At 52.9% G+C, this 22990-nt stretch overlaps 1 protein-coding gene across 2 annotated transcripts in view; it reads right to left on the reverse strand.

The window, feature by feature from the left end:
- RAB3GAP2 (RAB3 GTPase activating non-catalytic protein subunit 2) overlaps positions 1-22990 on the reverse strand; it is a 687447-nt gene that overhangs the window by 148236 nt on the left and 516221 nt on the right. For both annotated transcript variants that reach the window (XM_085612952.1, XM_085612951.1), the window contains exon 29: positions 15204-15239. In XM_085612952.1, the coding sequence (XP_085469078.1) occupies positions 15204-15239 (36 nt within the window). The remainder of the gene's footprint in view (positions 1-15203; positions 15240-22990) is intronic.

The following is a 22990-nucleotide window of genomic DNA, read 5'->3' on the forward strand; positions in this document are numbered from 1 at the left end:
GATGTCACTTTTAGGTCAGTCTCTAAACAGTTGTATAAGTATTGCAGTGCTGCGCAGCTGCGATCTCTCAGCAATACATTAACCCAGAAAGACCGCCTGGAATGCGTACCACCATATATTAGGTGATGTTACATTGGGAGTGTTCGTGTCAAAGTACTGGGTAATTGTCCCACCTGCTGTGTGGGCCTACTTTTCAAGAGGGACCTATTAAATTTCCAATCTAGCCGAGAACAGCCCATTCGTCTGCTCCCTTCCCAGCAGAGTAGGGCGTGGTCTAACATGGTTATTGTGCTAATAATAACTGACTGGGTATCGTCTAATATGTCTCGGGTTCCCCACATTAGGTCTATACAAGAGTAGGATCTATGCATGTGGGAGACAGAAGTATATTCCTGGGCTTCAGGATTCTTAGTGCACCATAGGTCACCAAACCGATCTCTCACTCCGTGCAGCAGTGCTGGCTACATTGTGTTGTGGAGATAGCAATCATGCGGGTGTCTCTGAAGTAGGGCGTCAGGTGTCAGATTGAAATCACCCACCCATATAAGTCTAGGTGGATCCAACTCTTCTATCTTAGTTAACAGACAGGTCAGGACGCTTTCCTATCCCCGATTGGGTGCGTATATATTTAAAATGTTACATTGATGACCATAGAACTTACCCTCTAAGCAGATGTAGCAGCCCTCTTTTAAATTTTTAACAAATCTGGCTACCTCGAGGTGAATATCTTTATGTCAACCAATTATCACACTTCCTCTTTTAATCGTGGTTGCCGCAAGGGATTTTGTGTTTTAGTGAGTGGCGAATAGGTCTAGTTGCGGAAACCCCCAATGTTGGTAGTAGGAGTTGTGGCTGGAGTTCCCACTTTTAGTCGCTGTCCACTCCAGCTAGATACTCCCCGAAAGGTGTATTCAATGACGAATCACCCAATGCTTTATCTTCTGTGCTTATGCTGATAATTGGTGCAAATGAGTGTCATCTTGTTTCTGGATATAGTCCATGGCCGTCATATTGTCTGTCTTTATGAGTACTACCTTGCCCTGAATGTTTTGAAAGAAAGTTTTTAAGGCTAGATGAATGGCAAGGTGTTCCATTTAGTTGATATGATACCCCCGTGTTTGGGTGACCAAAGTGCATGGTCTGTCATGTTGTGTGGATGCCCCTCTCCAGTCAACTAAGGATGCATCTGTGGTTACTGTTACCTGTAGAATGGGGTCCATGAAGGGTTCCCCCTGCAACAGATGTTCCACCACTACAGAGCACGATGAGCGTGGGTACTTACCACCACTAGAGCTTGTAGCTGACCCTCAGCTGTTCCATTGTGCTGTATGGCACTCCTGTAACAAGCATGTGTAGAGTCTGGCTGTGGAAACTATAGCAATGCCGGATGCCATCATTCCTACAAGGAGCATGATTGCTCATATTAAAACATCAAGGAGTGGCTTGAGGGGGGCGCTAGAGAGCGCGCGGCCAAGATGGCTGCGTCCGAGTGAGGCTCCCGAGCAACGGAGCCGTTTTCCTGCGGTTATCCTGCCTGGAGTGAGCTGCGGGGCCGCCAAGACTACCTGTCCCTGCCCGTGGGCTCCCGGCACCCGGTGAATTGGGCGGCGGGGGCGGCCTCAGCCCGCGTGCCGCCCCCCTTGGGGACCTGACCGAAGGGCAGCGCGGAGCGTGCTGGAAGCGGCGTTCGGCCGCGCGCATCACCCCACGCCGCGGCCTGCCACGAGGCGGCTGGGCCGCACGTCACGCAGCGGACCGGCAACGGGAGGACTGGGGACCTGCGAGGGGGTCCCCCTGGGGCGACGGTACACTTGACGCCTGCTGCGTCGCCGGCGCTGTGCTGGCACCCCTCACGCCGTGATTCTGCCAGTCCACGCACCCCAGGACATCGGGGGCCTGCCATGGTGGACGGAGGAGGACGACATTGTGGCCGGAGGCGCTGAGGGGGGACGTGACGCCCGCACCGCCCGGTGGCCCGGAGTGACCTGCTGTGGAGGACCCCTCTCCGGGCGTGCTGCCCCCCGGAGGCGAAGCGGAAAACTGTAGGGGCGGAGGCGACCCTGGCGGCCACGGTGTGGCCCTGCTACCCACGCCGGTGGCTCGGGATTGGGGCAGGGCTCCCAGGAGACTGATCACTGGTCTGCTGCTGGACACGGGGAAGTGGCTGCTACGGATCCGACGGAGTGCGACCTGGCGCACTTTGGCTCCTGGTTGTCTACAGTTCGCGGTGCACCTCCCCCGCTGGCGACGCTGCCCTGCGCCCCGACACCCATGGTGCTGGCCTGACTCGTGGCGGCGGGGCTGGACCCCCTTTGCTAACGGCGCCTGGTAGTGATTGGAGCCCCGATCGGCCTCGTGCATCACTGAGCCCTCTGAATGCCATCGGCGCAGCAGCTAGCCATGGGGCGGCTTCGGAACAACCAGGCCGAGAACAGACTGAGGGTGGACGGCCCTGCTGCGACGACGGAGCGCCCTGTTGTGACCGCGGCGCCGCCCGCATCGACCCTGGAGGCCAAAATGGATGCCATGTTGGCGGCGGTCGACCGACTGAGTAACACGCTGGAACAAACCCGCACCTCACTGGAGTCCCGAATCGACAAAGTCACGGTGGACTTCACCCTGCTCCACGCCGACCATCGCCGGCTGGCGGACACTGTTGCCGGTCACGGCCAGGCGCTACAAGACGTGCAGCCGATAGTGCGCAATCACTCCGCCACCTTGCAGGATCTGATCGACCGCGTTAACACCCTTGAGGACCGCGCGGAGGATGCGGAGGGCCGCTCTCGGCGCCAGAATATACGCGTCGTGGGCCTGGTGGAGGGCGAGGAGGGACGGCGACCCGAACAGTTTGTTGAGGACTGGTTACGAGATATCCTGCCCCCAGGAATGCTCTCCCCGCAGTTCGTGGTGGAAAGGGCGCACAGGGTGCCGATGCGGAAGCCTGTCCCCGGAGCCCGGCCGCGTCCTTTCCTGTTTCGCCTCCTCAACTACCGGGACCGGGACGTGATCCTCCGGGAGACGCGGAAGATGGGAGCCCTTTCAATAGGGGGTGGCCCGGTGATGCTGTTCCCGGACTACACTGCGACTGTTCAGAAGCGGAGGAGCAACTACCTGGAGGTGAAACGCCGTCTCCGAGAACTGCAAATCCCATACTCGCTGCTGTTCCCCTCACGCCTCCGGGTGGTCACAAAAGATGGGACACGATTTTTCGATGCCCCGTCCGATGTCTGGGACTGGCTGGAGGAAACGGGCCAACATGGTGGCCCCCGGCCCGCGGACCCGGGGCCTATGGGGCGCAGAGAGAAGAGGCTAAGACGGCGGAGACAGAGGGACCGACGCGGTGGGACGGGGCCGAGTCCCCCGGCTGCGCCAAGTCCGGAGAGAATGCGTGTGGAGCGGCTGGAGGCTCTGGAGGCAGTGGCCACCCTGGGGTCTGTGAGCAGCCAGGGGGACGTGGCGGCTCGCATTCACAGTGACACTGAGACTGACCTGTCCTCCTCCCCGTCCATACTGATTCCGGAGGACCAGGTGTTGCCAGAGGTGACCCCACAGACAGCCGACCTTCTGGGGTGAACTCTTGCTGGTTTGCATTGTGTCCACTGCAGGTACCCTGGGGGTCGGGCGGGTTGCTCCGAACTGCTCTCCGGGGGAGGGGGGGAAGTCTACTGCCTCTGCTGTCCCCTGGCCTGTGACTTCTGGGGCCCTGTTCATTTCTGTGAGTGAGATGGGGGGTTGCGGAGATTGAGGGGTAACATGGGTCCCCCTACACATGGGCCGGGGACCGGGGTTTCGGGCTTATTCTGGTTGCGGGGGAGCGGGGCGACAGCGATCCCTACACACACTCCCCTGGGGCACGATTGGGCGAATGGCGGCCCTACAGACACACGAGGCCCTGACGGGGGTAACACGGGGCTCTTGCAAGCCAGGCACAACGGTATTGCTCTTTAGCCCCTTCGCCAACCCATCTCTGACCAGGTAGTTCACAGGCGATTGAGCCTTGCATGTTTGGACGAATACCCGGTTCTGGGGTTCGCCCCTGTGGTTATGGAGTTCCTCTTATTCATATTGTTTTTAATTTTGTCTCTTTACACTCTGCAGTGTTCTGCAGTTTTCTCACACACCATGTTCTTGCAGCAGGAGATCTGGGTGGCAGTCCCTCTGGTCTTTCTTCCCCCTCCCCTTCCCCGGCTGGCCCGCTTCGGCCGATGAACCTAGTGTTGTCCGCGCTCTACCCCAATGGCTGACACTGCAATCGTCACTTGGAACATTAAGGGCATGCATACACCAACCCGCCGATATTCTGTTTTTGCCTATCTCCAGAGGCACAAGATAGGGGTGGCCCTTCTCCAAGAGACACACATGACACGGCTGGAACTAGACAGACTGCGCGCCCGCTGGAGGGGACAGCTTTTCGGGACTACATACTCCGCGCATGCTCGGGGTACACTAGTTTGGGTACGGGCAGGCACACCCTTCATATGCTCCGAGACGGTGCTCGACTCTGACGGTCGATACACTCTGGTGCGGGGGCGACTCAATGGGCACCCTGTGCTCCTGGGTTCTATCTACGCCCCGAACGTTGATCAACCGTCGTTCCTTGATCGCCTCTCGGTGGCCCTGACCCCGTATGTGGGTCTCCCCTGGCTGCTGGGTGGGGACTTTAATGCCGTACTGGACACGAGCCTTGATAGATCCTATCCACCACTCCGCAGTACACAGGCGGTCTCGAATGCGAGGAGCCTCACTGATTGGCTGTCACGGTGGGCCCTTCATGACGTGTGGCGCACCTTACATCCCGCTGACCGGCTCTATTCCTATTATTCTGCGGTACATGATCTTCACGTCCGCCTTGACAGGGTGGTAAGCTCCCAGTCGCTGGACCCTTTGATAGTCCAGGCGGATTACTTGGGCCGGACTCACTCTGACCACAACCCTCTTCGACTGCGTCTCTGCTGGGACCCGGGGAGACCACCCATCCCCACCTGGCGCTTGCAACCGGCTGCTCTTGAGGACGCGGAGTTCCGGGCCTCGCTCGGCACGGCGGTCAAGCAGTTCTTTGACCTCAATGAGGGCACGGCGGGGAGCACGTGGACGGAGTGGGACGCGCACAAGGCAGCCATGCGGGGACACTGTCTGGGGGCAACGGGAAATATCCGTAAGCAACTTACGTTGCTACTCACCGCTCTGGAGACCCGGCTACTGGCATGCGAACGTCATGGCGAGGGTGGTGGGCGTGACTCGACCAGGCTGGCCCGGCTTCGGGCACGCCACGCTGCGCTGTTGGAGAGGTTGCGCTGCCACAACTACGCTGCCCATTCGGCACGGGTCCACGCCACATCGGACAGGGCGGGGCGATTGCTGGCCTGGCTGATCCGACAGGAATCGGGCTATACGCCAATAGCCTCCCTTCGCGGGCTGGACGGCACGCTGGTGCACACACAGTGGGAGATCCACCAGACGCTCACGGCACACTACCAAGACCTGTATACCTCGGCGGGGCGACGGCAGGCACAGGATCTGGATCTGTTCTTAGGGGCTGCCGGCCTCCCCACAGTTCCGGATGCCCACCAGGAAACACTGGAGGGTCCCCTCACTCTGGAGGAAATAGGGGACGCGGTGGCCTCATTGGCCTCTGGCAGGGCGCCTGGACCTGATGGTCTCCCGGCAGAATACTACAAAGCATACCGGGAGTCTCTGGTGCCCCGTCTGCACGCGTTATATCTCACAGCCCTTGAGGAGGCCACCCTACCTGCCTCCATGAGGGAAGCCTACCTGATCTCTTTCCCCAAGCCAGGGCGTGACCCTACTCATCTAGGGTCCTATCGCCCCCTCGCCCTCCTCAACACCGACTACAAGATCCTGGCCAAGGTCCTAGCGGAGCGTTTGGCCCCCACCGTGCCTGTGCTGGTGCACAGGGACCAGAATGGGTTTGTGCCGAAACGCAGTACCTCGCTTAATCTTCGCCGGTTCTTCCGTGTGGCCGTACACGGTGCACAGCACTGGCCACGGGCGGGCTGTCTAGTGTTAGACCTCGAGAAAGCCTTCGATAGCTTGGAATGGGGCTACCTGGTGGCAAGCCTATCACATTACGGACTAGGCCTTGGGTTTCTGCAAATGGCGGCGCTCCTCTATAAGAACCCTGTGGTCCGGGTGAGAACCGGCCTGTGCATTTCCGAGGCCATCTCGGTTGGCCGAGGTACCAGGCAGGGGTGCCCCCTTTCACCCCTCCTTTTCGCGCTTGCCATCGAGCCCTTGGCAGCCACCCTGCGGGGGGTGTTGACGGACGGCATTCCAATGGGCGACGCCACCCACCAGGTTTCCTTGTACGCGGATGACCTCTTGATCTTCGTGCGGGATGTGGCGAATATCTCAGGGGACCTTGAACGGGTTCTCACGGAGTTTGCAACGCTCTCCGGGTTAAGGGTGAACGCAGCCAAATCGTGTCTCTACCCGTTCCGTGATGATACCCTGGATCCCCGGTTTCAACTGGGAGGTGTGCCTGTCCGGTGGCAACCGGACACCTTCCGTTACCTGGGCATTCAGGTGTACCGGCGACCCGCTGACTTAGTGGAGGGTAACTTGGGCAGGGCGGTGACGGCGATCAGGGCCCAGATGCGTTTCTGGGGCACCATTCCCCTTGCGGTCACGGGTCGCATTGCACTGGTCAAAATGGTGGCCCTGCCCAGACTCCTCTACTATTTTGCTAATCTGCCGACCTATATCCCGGCGTCCTTCTTCGCCGCCCTGGAGCGCTCCCTTCGGGATTTTGTGTGGGGCACCGCACGACACAGAGTGGCGCTCTCTAAGTTATACCTCCCCACGGGTCAGGGGGGACTCGCGATGCCCTGTTTTGCGCACTATTACCTAGCAGCACAGCTGCAATGGGTGGCCAGGTGGTTGGCCGACCGGGAGAGGGACGACACGGCGTCCGTGGAACCACCGCTCCCCCTGAAGGATGTTATCGCGTTGTTCCATCCGACGGCCAAAGTGACCAAGCCGGGGCCCCTACTAGTGGCGGTGGCCTGTCGGTGCTATCGGCGAGCCCTCTACCTGACTCGACACACACCCCATATGCCCCTGCCATGCCGATTGAGGGTTCACCTAGCGGTCGAGGGATATTGCGCTCGGCAGAGCTTGCCGACTGGCACGCGGCGGATATTTGCACGCTGGGGGACCTCTACCACGACGGTGTGCTTATACCGTTCGCTCAGCTGGCGGAGGAGACGGGGTTACCGGCCGGTCAGTTCCTCCGTCACCGCTCGCTAGTCGCGACGCTGACTAGTCGGTGGGGTGCTCTTCAGGAGGAACCGGCGCAACACCTCATGATGCAGTACCTCCACGTCATGGGACGGGGCGGCCACATGGTCCGCTGGTTCGCGGCCTCCTTGCGCATGATGGTGGCGGCGGACCTGTCTCCACTGCGGGGTAAATGGGAAGCGGATTTGGACCGTCCCCTGACCGACAAGGAATGGAGGGATACGCTACGGGGGCCCACACGGATCCCCAGGAATCTGCGGTTTCGCCAAATCCAGTACTTCATACTGCACAGAGCATATCTCACTCCCGACTCCATTAATCGCTATTTCCACCGGGCGGACGCTGAATGCCCACGCTGCAGGGCTCTGGATGCTGGACTAGTACACATGTTATGGAGCTGCCCAGCGCTCGATTCATACTGGCGGACGGTGCATGGAGCGCTACGTACTTGCGTCGGTCCGCTGGCGCAGCGAGATTGGCCCGCCTGTCTGTTACACTTGTTTCGTAGAACTCCCCCCACGAAGGTTGCCTGTCGCTTCCTCGATCTGGGCCTGATTGTGGCGAAGCGGTTAATTACCAAGCGCTGGAAGGCGACTGAACCCCCTCGGGCGCAGGCGTGGCGGAGTTCCTTGCTAGTGTGGGCGGGGGCGGAGGGCACGGCTCTCTTGCGAGAGGAAACGTTAGGCCTTAGACTCACACCCATAGCGAGTCAATGGGACGTACACGTGCAGGTCCTGATGCAGCTGGATGGGGATGCCCTGAGACTCTGTGGGACACATACTGCGGAGCCACTTCCTGGTGGGGAAGGGAATGGAGGTGAGCCTGGGAGACCCACTCCGGGGACTGGCGGGGAGGTCCTAACCGAACCGGGAGGATGTGCGGACACTGACATTTGCCTCTCATAGTATGATATGTCGCGGGGGATGGGGGGCCGGGTTTTGGGAGGGGGGGTGGACCGGGGGGCTGGTATCCTGAGGGTCGTATGGTCTAAGATCGAACCTGCTGCTGTTGTTTCTGATGGACTTCTGTTGTTTAACCTATCTTCAGTTATTTAAGTTCGGTTGTTACATGAATCTGTTCAACTGCGGGCGGCGGCCCTGACACTTACTTGATGGCATCAATCCACGCCTCGTAGTGGCGCTGGATCTGGCGGCTCACCGCATTCACAACTAGCGGATACTCCTCGGAGTACCGGACTCATTGCCTGTGAGATATTACATTCATGATGTATGTTATGTCTATATCAACAAATGCTAATAAACAGATTTCATAATAATAATCAAGGAGTGGCTTGAGTGAGCTGTCAGTTTTGAAAATGAGGAAGCATACCTTTGTGCCTTGGTAAAGGGGAGGCATCAACTCTGCAGCTCCTTTGCGAAGAAGCAACTGAGCCTCTTAGTGAAGAAGGTGGAGGTGTTCTGGAGTTAGGGTGTGTGGCCATGGTGGGATGTTTGATGAGGCTGAGAGGCGTTCCGGGCAATACCTGTGTTTTATTGTTGCGAGGACTCATCTGTTTGAGGTTATTTCTTCCCAACGTGGGATCTTGCAGTCTCTCTGACATGTAGTGTTTGGTAGTAGGAGGCGGGGGCAGGCTTAAAAAATATGTTGGAGGCGGTCTTCAGCATTCCCTTTCACATGGGAAAATATTGTACAGAACCCTCTGATTTATCAAGTGTTTCAAAATGGAAATCTTTCTCTTTCGGTAAGATGTGAACGTAAGACATGTAGGTTTCCATTGCATTGCCCCATGATAGGTGATAGTATAATCAATGGGAGAAGCCTTGAGAGTAACTGTGAGAAACGGGGTAGTTGGTTGAGGGGAATGTGAGCCGTTCTCAAGCAACAGCCAAATCCTTGCCAGGGTGAGCCACAAAAAGTCACTAAATTAACTTGTGCTTAACCCTCGAGTAGCTTGGCACAATGGCAGTCAGGCTTAACTTAGAGGCAATCTGTAAAGACAACGAGTAATGTCCCTACGATGTATGGACTTAAACAGTAGTAAAGTAACAACACAATACAAGAAAAATTCCACAACAATTAAAAAAATAAAGTAAAGCTTCATGAATTATTTGAGACCAAAGTGACAAAAATGCAATCAATACAACTGGAGATGTGCAATTTTAAAGATTTAGATGAAAGTAGAGCCAAAAGATGCATAATGCCAACTGAGGGTATCAGTCACGCTATACTGGGAGAAAATCACAAGCTCAGACTGACAGGGATTGAGTACAGGACCAACTTTGGCCCGTTGAGGATTGTACATTATGTGCTTAGTACGCAGTCTGCGTGGTGTGGCTTTGCGAGGCTTTGTCATCCGCTGACGGTTTCGATAAAGCAGGTGCGTCGCTCTGTGTTGTTTCTGGTGAGCTGTGTGGCAAAGCTTTGCATTGCTCAGTGTTGGTTACGATAAGGCTGGCAGCTGTGCAACAATGCTTTGCGGGGGCTATGCATATCAAGGTGTTGGTTCTGAAGAAGCTGGCAGCTGTGCGGCGAAGCTTTGCATGGCCTTGCACCAGTTTTGGTGGAACCTTCAGTTAGGCTAAAAGGAGCACTCACTGATGCCAGTCAATAGCCCAGGACCTGGGGAGACACCACTCGGGGATCAAGAACACACTCCAGCAGATTTCACGCAGGTCCAGGTTTAGGTCCAGTGCAGCAGGTCAGCTGGCCAGCTGCAGGGAGGCCTCTGGAGCTTGTTGTGCCCATGTAGCTCAGAAAAAGAGTTCAGTCAGCTGACCCTTAGAGTCACTCAGGTAGCCTAGAATGAAGAAAGCAAAGATCTAGACTTCCTTCTCAGAAAACAGGGCAGGCCTCAGGCAGCAAGACAGTCCTTTTTCTGTAGTATCCACAAGTACAGGAGTGTACTGAAGAGTAAGCCTGAGGGCCCCAATGTTATAGCTAATGCCAGCTTTCAAGTGGGAGAAATTTCTGGAGTCTGTTCGTCACACAGAAGTGTCTGGGATTTCCTGCCTCCCTGTCCTCGTCCCAGTCTGTCTGGGGTCACAATAGGCTAGTGCGAAGTTCTTTGCAAGTGAGTTGTGGCACTGTTTTTGAACTGCAAGTGTGACAGGTGAAAGCTCTGCCTCTCCCATCAAGTCAGGATGACCCATCCTTGCTACATCCAGTGTGCCTGTTTGGGAGGAATACAAAAACGTCAACTGCCAACTCCACTTAGCCATGTGACCCAGGAACAGGCTGAAGACCCCAAATGGTTAGGACAAGAACTCAGTTGGATCACTAAAAGTGGCATTTTCAGAGTTGTGACTTAAAATCCGACTTTATCATTGAAGTGGATTTTAGATTACAATGCCTTAGACACCAAACATGACATTTCTACCTGCTCCCAAACAAAAGGTATCACTTATTAAATGTAATGAGGCAACCCAATGTTATCCTAGTAGAGAGGTAGGCCTCACAGTAGTGAAAAATGAATTTTGCAAGTTTTTCACTACAACGACATGTGAAACGTAAACGTACATGTCCAACTTTTTTTTAATACAATGCACCTTGGCCTATGGGCTGTTTATGGCCTACCATAGAGGTGAATTATATGTACTATAAAGTGAGTTTTAGGCTTAGCAAAGAGGTTTTTTGCCTTGTCGAACAGGCAGTTTAAATCTGCACACAGGCTGTAATGTCAGGCCAGAGGCATGTTTAAAAAGGCTACTTAAGTTTGTGGCACAAAAAGTGCTGCAGGCCCACTAGTAATGTTTAATTTACAGGCCTTGGATACATGCCACTGTGCTAGTGACTTATAAGAAAATTAAATGTGCCAATTGAGTGTAAGCCTTTTTTTAATGTTTAAAGGAGAGAGTACAAACACTTCAGCACTGGTTAGCAGTGGTAAAGTGCACAGAGCCTAAAGGACAACAAAAACAAATTCAGTAAAACAGGAGAAGTGAAGGTGAAAAGATTGGGGGTGACCTCTTAGAGAGGGTCAAGTCCAACATAACCCCGCTCCAGTCTAAAGTATGGTACAAGGTTTTCTGTAGAACACACAGGTCGAGGAGTATACTGAAGAGTGGGTCTGATGGTCCTATTTTTATACCAGATACCAGATTTTAAATAGGTGAAACTATTGGAGTTTTTCCCTACATAGAGGTGTCTGGAATTCCCTTCCTCTCTGCCCTGGACCCTGTCTTTCTGCGGCACAACAGGCATGTAAGAAGTTCTTGGTCAGGGAGCTGTGTCTGTGTGTTTGAAATGCACGTGCAACAGGGGACAGCTCCGCCCCTCCCATCATGTCAGCTTGGCCCATCGTGCCAACACCTCTATTGTGTAGCTGTATGGGAGGACTACACAAAGGCCGACTCCACCTAGATAGGTGACCCAGGAACAGGCTACAGGCAACAAGTGGTTAGGAAAAGAAAATGCCAACTCTCTAAAAGTGCGTTAAATTGTTAAAGGTAAAAAGTGTGTACAAGGGTTTTATTTTGACAAAGAAGAAACATTATACCGGAACATTACTTATGAGTGCCCCCAAGAGGTTGCTTCAATCAAATACATTTTAAACATAAATCTCAATAAATAAACAATGGAGAAATCAATATATAGAAGCAGGTGTATTCTTTTTTGATACAGTTTATCATCAATGAAAGAATAAAAAGGGTACAGGAATTATCTTAAATACAAGGGTGACAGAAATTCAAAGTTGTATAGTACAATATATTCTTTTCACCCGTGTATTAGACCCATTTACAATGCCTATTTAAAAGGTTCCTGATATTTACTTTGTTCCAAAGGGTCTCTATTTTACTTAAAGAATTGTTTGTTCTGAAATGGTCTACTGGATGAACTACACAACAAAACCGTAACTTCGAAACGTTGACTCTTTTTCTGTTTGTTGAAAAAGCCTTATCTGTATTATAAATTTATACCTCAGTTTGAGACAAGTTTCTACGTACATAGGCATTGTAAATGGGTCTAGGACATGATAACAAATAAAATCCCTTGAAGGCACTTTTTACCTATAACAACTTTCTAAAAGTACCTTTTTAAGAGTTGTGACTTACAATTCGATTTTTTCATTAACAAAGATTTTAAATTACAATTCTTTATACATCAAACATGATATTGTTTACCCGGTCCCAAACAAAAGATATCACTTATTACATGTAATACAGTAACTTAATGTTATCCTATTAGAGAGAGATAGGCCTCACAGTAGTAGAAAAAAGAAATCGGAGTTTTTCACTATCAGGACATGTAAAACATAAAAGTACTATCCAACTTTTTAACTACAACACACCCTTCCCCATGTGTTATTTATGGCCTACCCTAGGGGTGAATTATATGTAATAAAAAAAGGGGGTTTTGGTTTGGCAAAGGGGTTATTTTGCCAAGTGTAATTGGCAATTTAGAACTCCATACAGGCTGCAATGGCAGTCGGGAGACAAATTTAAAAAGGCCTCTTAAGTGGGTAGCACAATAATGTCTGTTAGCCTACTAGCAGCATTTAATCTAAAAAACCCAGGTGCATGTAGTACCACTTTACTAGGCACTTATAAGTTAATTTTTCAGCACTGGTTAGCAGTGGTAAAGTGCACATGGTTAGCAGTGGTAAAGTGCACAGAGTCCTAAGACTAACAAAAACGAATTCAGCAAAACAGGAGGGGTGAAGGTAAATTTTTGGGTTGTCCCTGTAGAGAGGGACAAATGTAAGAGTGACATGCTCCAGTTCTGAATCCACAGGTGGCTCAGTGCCATAATCCTCCAATGGGCCATCCCTTGCATGTGGATGAACAGAGGCCTGATATTCCTGTGAAGGGCTGTATGGTCTCCGATGCTCTAAATATGACAGTGACGACCCTTGAAGTTATTCTGGTGGATAGAAAGGGAGAGGAAGCAGCAAGGGACACAGGGGACGTGGTGTAGGAGGTAAAGTGGTCGTGGTGGCACGGGAGGTAGCAGGGTAGCAAAAGGAGGAGAGACGGTTGCTATGTCTTTAAACCTCTTTGGGGTAGGCAGGGTCTTTGAAGCCTTTTTTGATTTCTTGTCAGGATGTTTTCAGAGATTCTCAAGAATTGGCCTTTTAAAGTTGTTGGAAATAGTCGCAGAAGGGGTTCTTGGCACAGGAGCACGGGTAGATAGACAGTGTCTTTGGTTTTGACAGGTTTCGAGCTTTATCGGTACCGACTGGCATCTTCTTATGTTATGCAGATTTGTAGAGCATGCTATCACCAAATGGGTATACTGGTGCTGAGTGACACATAGGGCCTAGCAGGATTACTTGAAAAGCCATGTCACCGACTTCTTGTGGAATTTAGGAAGAAGCTCTTACATGTAGCGGCAGGTCGGTCCATGCTTTAGGAGCCATGTAGGAGAAGGCTTGACCACTGGTTCTGGCTTTCCATATGTGAGGGATGTGTGCAAGTAAGAATCTGGATGAGCGGAGGTACCTGGAAGGTTTGTGAAAGCGATGCCATTGTTGAGGTATGCTGGGCCAGTGTTACGTAGTACCTTGAAAATGTGGATGGGCAATTCAAATTGTTTGTGAACTGTGAGCTGGTGGAGCTCCTTCAAGTGACTGTGGCATAGGAGATTGAGGGTGAGCCTGGCAGCTGAGTTCTGAATGGTCTGCAGCCATAGGATCTGAAGGCTGCTGGAGACCGATGGTTTTAGCAAGATCCAGTTTTGGTTATGATACCTATCCTGTTTGGCGACCGGAGCCACACGGCGGCTCTTTTATGCATAAGGTTGGAAGCCCGACTCTTTCAAGAGCAGTGCTCCATCTCCGTATGCGGTCTCCTGTGAGACTTACGATGTGCTTGAGCTTTGGCCATATTCACTATCATGGGTGTGGTCTTGGTCATTGACCTCGACCTTACTGAAGCGAAGCGAATGGGGCCTCCTGGGCATTGTCCAGCTCAGCTTTGGATACATCAGAGTCAATGACATCTGGGCTGGTTGATGAACGGGAATGCCTAAAGATTTGCGTTCTTCTTCCTCATCGCCAAGGTGGTGCGCTTCCCCAAAGATGTCAAGGGTTTTATACAGCCGCCTGCCTTTGCATTCTAATATGGGCCCCGAATCTGTCTCGGTGGTAGTGGATTGTCTTTTTGCCCTGAACGCAAGACAGGAAGCATACTTGGCGTTATCATTGGCTGCAAAGAGGCAAATGTTGCATGCACTGTGGAGATTGGCTCAACAGTATAAAGTGTGGCAACGAGGACATTTAGAAAGAGCGTCAGCTCCATCAGCTACCACGTATGGGCGTTCTCGGTCATCGAAAATGTAAGACTGAGGGCACAGAGCCGCAGAGGGGAACCCTGCAGGACGCGGAACGAAGATATGCAACAGTCTCCGAAGTCTGATGGAGTAGTGGAAAAAAATATTGGAATCGAAAAAAATGACAATTTTTGTTGGATGTGGGAGTAGAGAGAACAACTGTGAGACCCAGAAGCACTAATGCGAATGTGTCGAATTAGGGAGCTCCATCGGTACATGCCCAAACCCAATTGAGTCTATGCCGTGCTCATTGTCAACTACGGGAAGAATAACAGGGTATCTTGTGGCTCAAAACAACTTAATCAAAGAACAATATCATGCAACATCTGATCCCAGCATTAGATTGCAGGAGTATGCAGAGCATGTGTATATACAGCAACACATGTTTTGGTCATATTATTTATGTATGTATTTACGCACAGTTGTTTAAACCACTGACACGTCACATAGATCACTTCAGACACTCGCGATATCAAATTCTGATGTTTAAATTCACTGCATTTCTGAGAAACTCACTGGTTAAGTATTTCCTTTTTAATAACAGTTCCAGACATTGTGCATTTTTTTTTTACGTGACTGAAAAAACGAATTCTGTAGGACACACATTTAATTTAGTCCACATGCAACTTACTGAATCCTTCTTCATAGAAAGATACCATAAAACAAACACTATTCAATACATATTTTCAACATGAAATAAAATAGTGTGCTGTACTTGCCCTTCTGCATAATCTATCCTTTGGGGCTTTTCCCACCTGTTTAAAACAAAAATAAAAATGTACCTTGATGGAGTAAACATTGGTATCAACAATTTAACAACTAAGAAAATAATTATACCATTAAGACAGTGAATTTAAGAATTACATCAATTAGAAATGTCAATAGCTAAATCTAACTACATGTATTAAGGTATAATGGAAACTTCCATAAAAACAACAGACAGAATGCACAAAACAATCAAAGCAGCAGAACATGTTAAGTTAAATCTACTAGAGCATCACAAAAAAGGAACAAGCAAATATGAGCATTTGCTCATCACCTGATAAAGTGCTGGTGTGTTTAGAAGGTATTTAAAACAAGCTAAAACTGATCACAACTAAAATTCTGTTGGGTAAGGTCATCACAAGCATCTATGCATAATACATATTTACAATGTGTAGTTCAATCACCTAAAATCTAACACGCAAATGTTTGGCGACCTGGCCCCTGTTGTTGAGAAATTTTTCTTAAAGTATACTCCCCATCGGGATGCAAGGTAGACAAAGGTTCCATAGCACAGATTCCATCAGTCGAGATCTACCATGATTTGGAAGATTCTATGAAATTTTTCACGCCAACAGCACACACCATGAAAACCCCTCAAAAAGGACAGAGAAACTAGAGCTCAAATTAGAAGAATTATGTGAAAACTTAACTTGCAATATTCAAAGGTATCTCTGGGCAAAATTATTGTTGATCAGGTCTCGGACATCAAATAAGGGATCTTCACAACTATATAATCTAACGTGTTTATTTACAGTTTCACTCATACATATCACTAAGTTTGAAGTACACTCACGAGTGTTGTTTCTAGACTGTGAATAGTACATTTTTTAGACTTTTTTTTAATCAAAATCAACTTGTTTGCAATCCGTAACAATTTCAGCCAGTCCTCTTGATAGAGTGACTTTCAACATTATAAGCCAGCAAGGCCCCCATTATCTTTGTTTCTCTTCCCTTCTAATGAGGTGGCTTTGGATATAACTAGGAAAGTTGAATGAATGTTCTCCATGGTGCTGCATGGCTTACTACATGGCTGAACACACGTTATGCCCGTTTTCTTGCTTGGCAGTATGCTACCCTGCTTAAATGCTGATCCAAATGATGCCATGCAGCCTGAAACTGGTTGTGACAGTGAAGAAACACTAGTTCTATACCTGATACTTCCCTCCATCAACATCATGGATCTCTGAATGAAGAGACAGAGTTAACTTAAGTACGACTGATTCGTACCAAGCTCGGACCTTGATAAAAATGGTGCCATCTGGAGTGGAGTCTGCAATGGGAGAACTGTGGGAAGTACACCCAAACTGATTCCCTACTGACTGCTGTCAGTGGAGGACAGTACAGCCTCACTGCATCTAAAGAACTCCAGTTTTCAGCATGACAGTGAATGGCAATACTGAAAGGTGGAGCTTTTCCCCTTTAAGTAGACTGGCGGCGAATGCCTGGTGCCATTGACTCCCCGCCAGTCGTTTGAGAACTGCACTACGTGCCTTGCACCCTGCTGGGGGATCTCCCTCCAAGGACATTATGGTCAACTAGAGGGTGGGATGAGAGTACGAAGAGGAGGAGGATGTGGCAGGTGCTGTGGCAGGTGTTCTGGGTTGACTGCACTTGTGCTGCAGTGGGACTGAATTTTGCACGCAACCAGAGACAGCTGAAGAGCCAAGGAACATGCTTGCACACCAAAAAGCTACTTATTCAGACGAAGGGCAAAGTGTGACATTTGAGATTGTGAAACATCCCTGGTTTTCCTGCACGCACTGCAAATACCGTGCAGAGTCCAGATGCCTGAAAGGAGATTGAGGCTAAGGCTGGTATGGTAAACTAAGACAAGCATGAGGTGCACCTGAAGAAGCCCCATGATCTAAATATTGGCTAAAATATACAGGACTGCATGTGGCGCTGAGGAGATGGAGTCGTTTTTCTGTTCAATGAATAGCATGCATAATAACTATGCCATCCCATGTGGCCGAGGCCTTCGGTGTGGACAGTACAATTGCAGGTCTGAGTTTGTGGCATAGTGAAATCCCTTGTTTTTTTTTTTTTTTTTTTTTTTTTGTGAAACCGTTTATTGCAGATTGAAAAAGTTACAGGTATGGGCCTACAACCACTCGGCCGGCCGCTAGAGTGACAAAAGCATTTTGCATACATACAGTAAGAGTCTCTTGGCAGTGCAGATTAGCAAAACAGGAGAAACCAATGTTGCAGGCCGCATAGCTCCATGCCCACAGTACGGTTCCCTTTTATCAAAACAAAACAACACAAAAAACCACACCCGCAAGGCAACCCGCGATCCAAAGTGACAGCACGTGCTCCATAAGTGGGGGATCCCAACCAGCAGCAGAACTCCGGAGAGGGGAATGGGAATAGATCAGGGACTGGGGGACTGCGTGCCCAAGGCCGAGGGAGGGGGGCCATCTAGGGAGACGGAGCAGGCGAGGCAGCCGGTAGCAGCGGCGGCTCACAAATACCCCCGCGGTAGGCGTTCCAGGGGCCCCAAATTTTCACCCACGCCCCAGGCTTACCCCTCGCCACATACACCACCTTTTCACGAAACATACACCAATCCATATGTTCTTTCCAGGCCAACACCGCAGGGGGCCTCTGGGATCCCCACAATTGAGCAATGTCACGCTTAGCTATCATGTATCCCAGAGTCACCCACCGCGTCTGCGGGACCGAATAGTCATTTGGTTCCCACACATTCAGCAAGCATCTCCTCGCTTCAGGCAACAGCGCGACACGCGTAACCACACGCAGGACATCATGCACACCACGCCAGAATCGCTCCACCTTTGGGCACTCCCACAGTATATGCATGAAAGTTGCCAACGCGCCACAGCCACGCTTACACATTCCGTCACCAGCAAAGCCCATACGTAGAAGCCTTGGCCCCGTCACGTAAACCCGGTGAAGGATCTTAAGCTGGACGAAACGAAGGCGAGCCGGGATGGCCACCTCTTTTGGAGAGGCCACCGCGGAAATCCAATCCTCGTCGTCCAGCTCTAGCCCGTCGGCAACCCAGGCCTCGCGGAGACTAGTCAGCAGGCACGATCTGTCGTTGATCAGTTTTTTGTATATGAGGGAGATCGTGCTGTCTGGGACATGGCCATCCAGCACTCTGTCCTCCAGGGGGGAAGACTCCGGAATGGACGCGACATCTGTGAAGACGGAGCCCAGCGCATGGCGGACTTGTAGGTACCGAAAGTACTCACTGCCCTGCAGCTGAAACTCCGTCTGCAGCGCCGCAAAAGTCTTGAATCCCCCCCTCGTCCAGAGATCTCCCACAGTGCTGATTCCGATCGTGTCCCACTTCTCAAAGCCCTTCGATGTCCACAGGGAGCCCAACCTCTCAGACGCATATAGCGGTGACGCCCGGGTCAAACGGTCCTTCCACCCCATAGCTGCATTAGCCGCGTGCCAGACACGCACCATGACACGTGTCGGTCCCGTCAGACGGGGGTCGGGCGCGGCAGAGTAAAGCGCTCGATTGTAGTCGCCACCGGGCAGGAGCAACTTGTCCATCTCAAACGCCGGGTTCAAGGCGGGCCCGTAAAGGCCATGATTAATTGCAGCCAGTTGGGTGGCCCAGTAATACCGTTTAATGTCCGGGAGGGCGACCCCCCCATCGTACCACGGGAGCGTCAATTTAGCCAGAGCAATGCGCGGCCTCCCGTCCCAGAACAGGCGCCGCTGGAGGCCCTCCACCTCACGGAAGTAGCGTGCCGGAACCAAGTCCATAGTATTCTGGAGGGCGTAGAGGAAGCGCGGCAAGGACATCATTTTAAACAATGCCGCTCGGCCGAGCGGTGAAAGCGGCAGACGCCGCCAGCGCACCACGTCCTCCTTCAAGCGCTGGAGGGGGGGCAGCAAATTCCGCTCATAGCGGATCTCCGGGTCAAGAGTGATATATATACCCAGGTACCGAAACCCCTGGGAGGCAATCTGGATTGGACAGTCCCGTGGTAGGACCGGAGCCTCCCCGGAAAGCACATATACACAGGATTTCGCCCAGTTGATGACAAGGCCTGAGTTGCGACCGAATGAGCGCAAAACATCAACCAGGACTATCAGTGATTTACGCGGGGAGGCGAGATACAGGAGGATATCATCAGCATAGAGGGACACACGGTCCTCATGCTCAGGGGTCCAGCGGAGACCACGGATGGAAGGGTGCCACCGCAGCCACTCCGCCAGGGGCTCCAGGGCCAGTGCAAACAGGAGAGGTGACAAGGGGCAACCCTGTCGCGTGCCCCGCCCCAGCGCGAATGGGGCCGAGACTCGCCCATTCACCACCACCTGCGCCAAGGGGCCAGAGTACAACAATTTGACCCAGCTAATAAAGCCCGGTCCAAATCCAAATTTCGCCAGCATCGCCCAGATGTATGGCCACTCAAGCGTGTCAAACGCCATAGTGGCGTCCAAGGACGCCAAGATGGCCGGCTCCCGCACAAATGGGACACGCGCGAGCACACCGTGCAAGCGCCGCAGATTGAGCGCCGTGTTGCGGTGTGGTATAAAGCCAGATTGGTCTTGGTGGACCAAATCGCCCACCACGCCAACCAACCGGTTGGCCAACACCTTGGCGAGGATTTTGGGCTCCGCGTTCAAGAGCGAGATCGGCCGATAGGATGCGACCCGTTCACGGGGCTTCCCCTCCTTGTGGATCACCACGATTGTGGCCAGACGCTGGTCAGGCGGGAGGGAACCCTGTGAGTGTGCCGCCAGGAACATCGCGCGCAGGTGGGGCGCCAACACATCCGGGCGTAGCTTGTAGAGTTCGATGGGGATACCATTGGGGCCCATGGCCTTGCCGGATGCAACCGAGCGAATAGCCAAGGCAATTTCGTCCGAGGTGGGAGGAGCGTCCAGCGAATCCCTGTCCTCCACCGTAAGGGAGGGCAGTGCGATGTCCCGAAGCAGGGCATGGGAGTCTTCCTCCGAGCAGGGGGAAACCGGGGAGTAGACTTCGCGGAAATAATCCGCAAAGCAGGAGACAATGGCTTCCGGCTCGGTGACACACGCACCATCCACACTCTCAATCAAAGGAACCACGCGACTCGCTCTCTCCCTCTTGTCCAACTACGCAATCAATTTGCCAGCCTTATCACCCACATCATACAATCGCCCCTGCTGCTCTCGACTGAGGCCCCTGGCCGCCTCCGTGACGAGGGCCCGATAGGCCGCCTGCTTTAGGTGTAGAACATGCAGCTTGGCATCTGTTACCCCGCTCCCCAGGTCACCCTCCAGTTCTGCAATCTCGGTCTCTACCCGGGTCACCTCCTCCCGCTCGCGCCGCCGGGCATGGGAGATAAAGGAGAGGGCCTCCCCTCTAAGAACTACCTTAAAAGCCTCCCACAGGGAGATGGCCGAAGGGACCGACCCCACATTCTCGTCGAAATAACGCTGTAAGGATTTGATCAAATCGGCTCGAATGGTGGGGTCGCGCAAATACCATGCATTGATGGGAGCCACCCTGCCATCCCCCCTCGGGAAGACATCGAAATGTAACAGCAATGGGGAGTGGTCTGAGATACCCTGCGCCAGATGGCGCACCTCCCCCACCCTCCCTGCATGGGCCGCCGGGACAAGGATGTAATCAAGCCGCGAGAGGCTACCATGGGCACCCGAGTGGAAGGTGTATTGCCGCTGTGCGGGATGCTTTAGTCGCCAGCAATCCACCAGGCCCAGCGTGTCTAAAAGGCCGGGCAGCCACGCCTGTGCCCGGGGGAGGTCCCTGGGGGGATGGCGATCCATAGACCCAGAAGCTACCGCATTAAAGTCCCCTCCAACCACCAGCAGGCCACTCGGAAGGTCCAGGAGGAGGCGACCCAGGTCCGCAAATGTGGTGGCTTGTAACCCAGGCGGGACGTACACTGATATCAAGATAAACACTCTACCCTCCATTCTTCCCACCAGGACAGTGTAGCGCCCCCTCTCATCATGGCGCACCTCATCGATCTCCAACGGGAGCGAGTTCTTGATCATAATACCCACCCCCCGCGAGCCCGAAGTGAATCCAGAATGGGCCGCCAAACGATAGCCCCGCCGATTCATTGCCTGAAAGGAGTTACCTATAAGGTGTGTCTCCTGCAGGAAGACAACATCTGGTGAAATACGTTTCAAGTACTGCAGGACCACACCACGCTTAATCCTATCCCCCAGGCCGTTAACATTCCATGACAACACAGTCAAATCCCTACCCCCCATCATACGTCGAAACAATCGGTCGTCCCCCACAGAGCATCTTAAAAACAACAATACAGTAGCGGGTTTGCCTTGCGGTGCAAACAAACAACACACCCCCCCCCCCACCCCCCCGTCCCAACAGAACTCCCCCCTCCCTGCACCCCTGCATGAGCCCAGACAGCCCCCCCAAAGTGCAGTGTGCCTGTCGCCCCATAGCTAAAAACTAACTAGTCCCCCAGAGGAGGAGGGAAGCCCCCAACAGACCCCGCACGACCTCCATAGGAGGGGAACATATGCAATCAATAAATGGGGAAGGAACATCGTCCAGAACAAGGCCTATTCAGTCACCCCTCAATTCTGATCCGGCGGGCCCTCCTCGCCAGCCGCGCCCCCCCCGCCCCCCCCGGCCCCGATCTCCAGGCAGAGTGTCCAACCAGTCCCCAGCCGCCCCGGGCCGGTCAAAGAAGTGCGTGCGACCATCCACCTCCACCCTCAGCTTAGCTGGAAAAAGCATTGAGTACTTAAGGTTCAGGTCCCGTAGGCGACGTTTAACACCAAGAAAGCTCTGTCTCTGCTTCTGAACCGCCGGAGTAAAGTCTGGGTAGAAATGCACATCCATGTTGTCAAGCTTGACCGGTCCCTGTTGCCTGGAGGTCTGGAGGATAGCATCTCTGTCCCGAAAGTTAAAAATCCGGGCAATGAGAGGCCGCGGCGGGGCACCGGTCTTAGGTCTGCCCCCAGGGACCCGGTGAGCACGCTCCACCGCGAAAAGCTTACTCAGCCCCCGGGGCTGGAGATGGGTAAGGATCAATTCTTCCACAAAAAGATCTGCCGCCTCTGCCTCTCGTCCCTCCGGCACCCCCACAATACGGACATTATTCCTCCGGGCCCGACCCTCGGAATCCTCCAGTCGCCGGTCCATCAGGGCGCTCGCCTGGCCAAGCCGGCGCACCTCCTTTTGGAGGGCCACCACGTCCGTCGTGAGGCTCGTTGCGGTGTGGGCCAGGGAATCGACCCGGTCGTTCGTTTTGGACAAGTCTGCCCTCACAAGGCTCACATCCACCAGGACCGAGTCTATTTTTTGCGCTAGGGTGTCGAAACGCTGGTCCACCGAGGCCTTCATCTCCGCGATGGCGCCCATGACGTCCCGGAGGGTCAGATCCACAGGCTGTGCAGATGCCTCCGTCGGGCCCGCCGGGGATGTGCGCGATGTCTCCGGAGAACCCTTCTGGAGAGTGTAGCGGTCCATACTGTTAGCTTGGCACGCCGTGCCACGGCGGGTTGTCTTCACCTTCGCCCGGTCGCCATCTTGTTTGGTGGACATGCTGCTCTCCCACCGTCGTGCCGATCTCCTCAAACGGGCCGCTATACCAATTCACGGGCTCCGGGGGGGGGGGTGGGGGCGACCACCGAACCGCAGGTCAACCCACAGCCGGCGGGCCAGCCGGGCACTTGGACAAGACCACACCACCGCACCCCGCTCCGCAGCCCTACCTCGCTTGAGGGCAAGGAGGGCGCAAAAGCGAAAGTGAAAGTGCGGGATATGCGAGTC

Source organism: Triturus cristatus, chromosome 6 (assembly GCF_964204655.1).
Source record: "Triturus cristatus chromosome 6, aTriCri1.1, whole genome shotgun sequence".
Taxonomy (NCBI): Eukaryota; Metazoa; Chordata; class Amphibia; order Caudata; family Salamandridae; genus Triturus; species Triturus cristatus.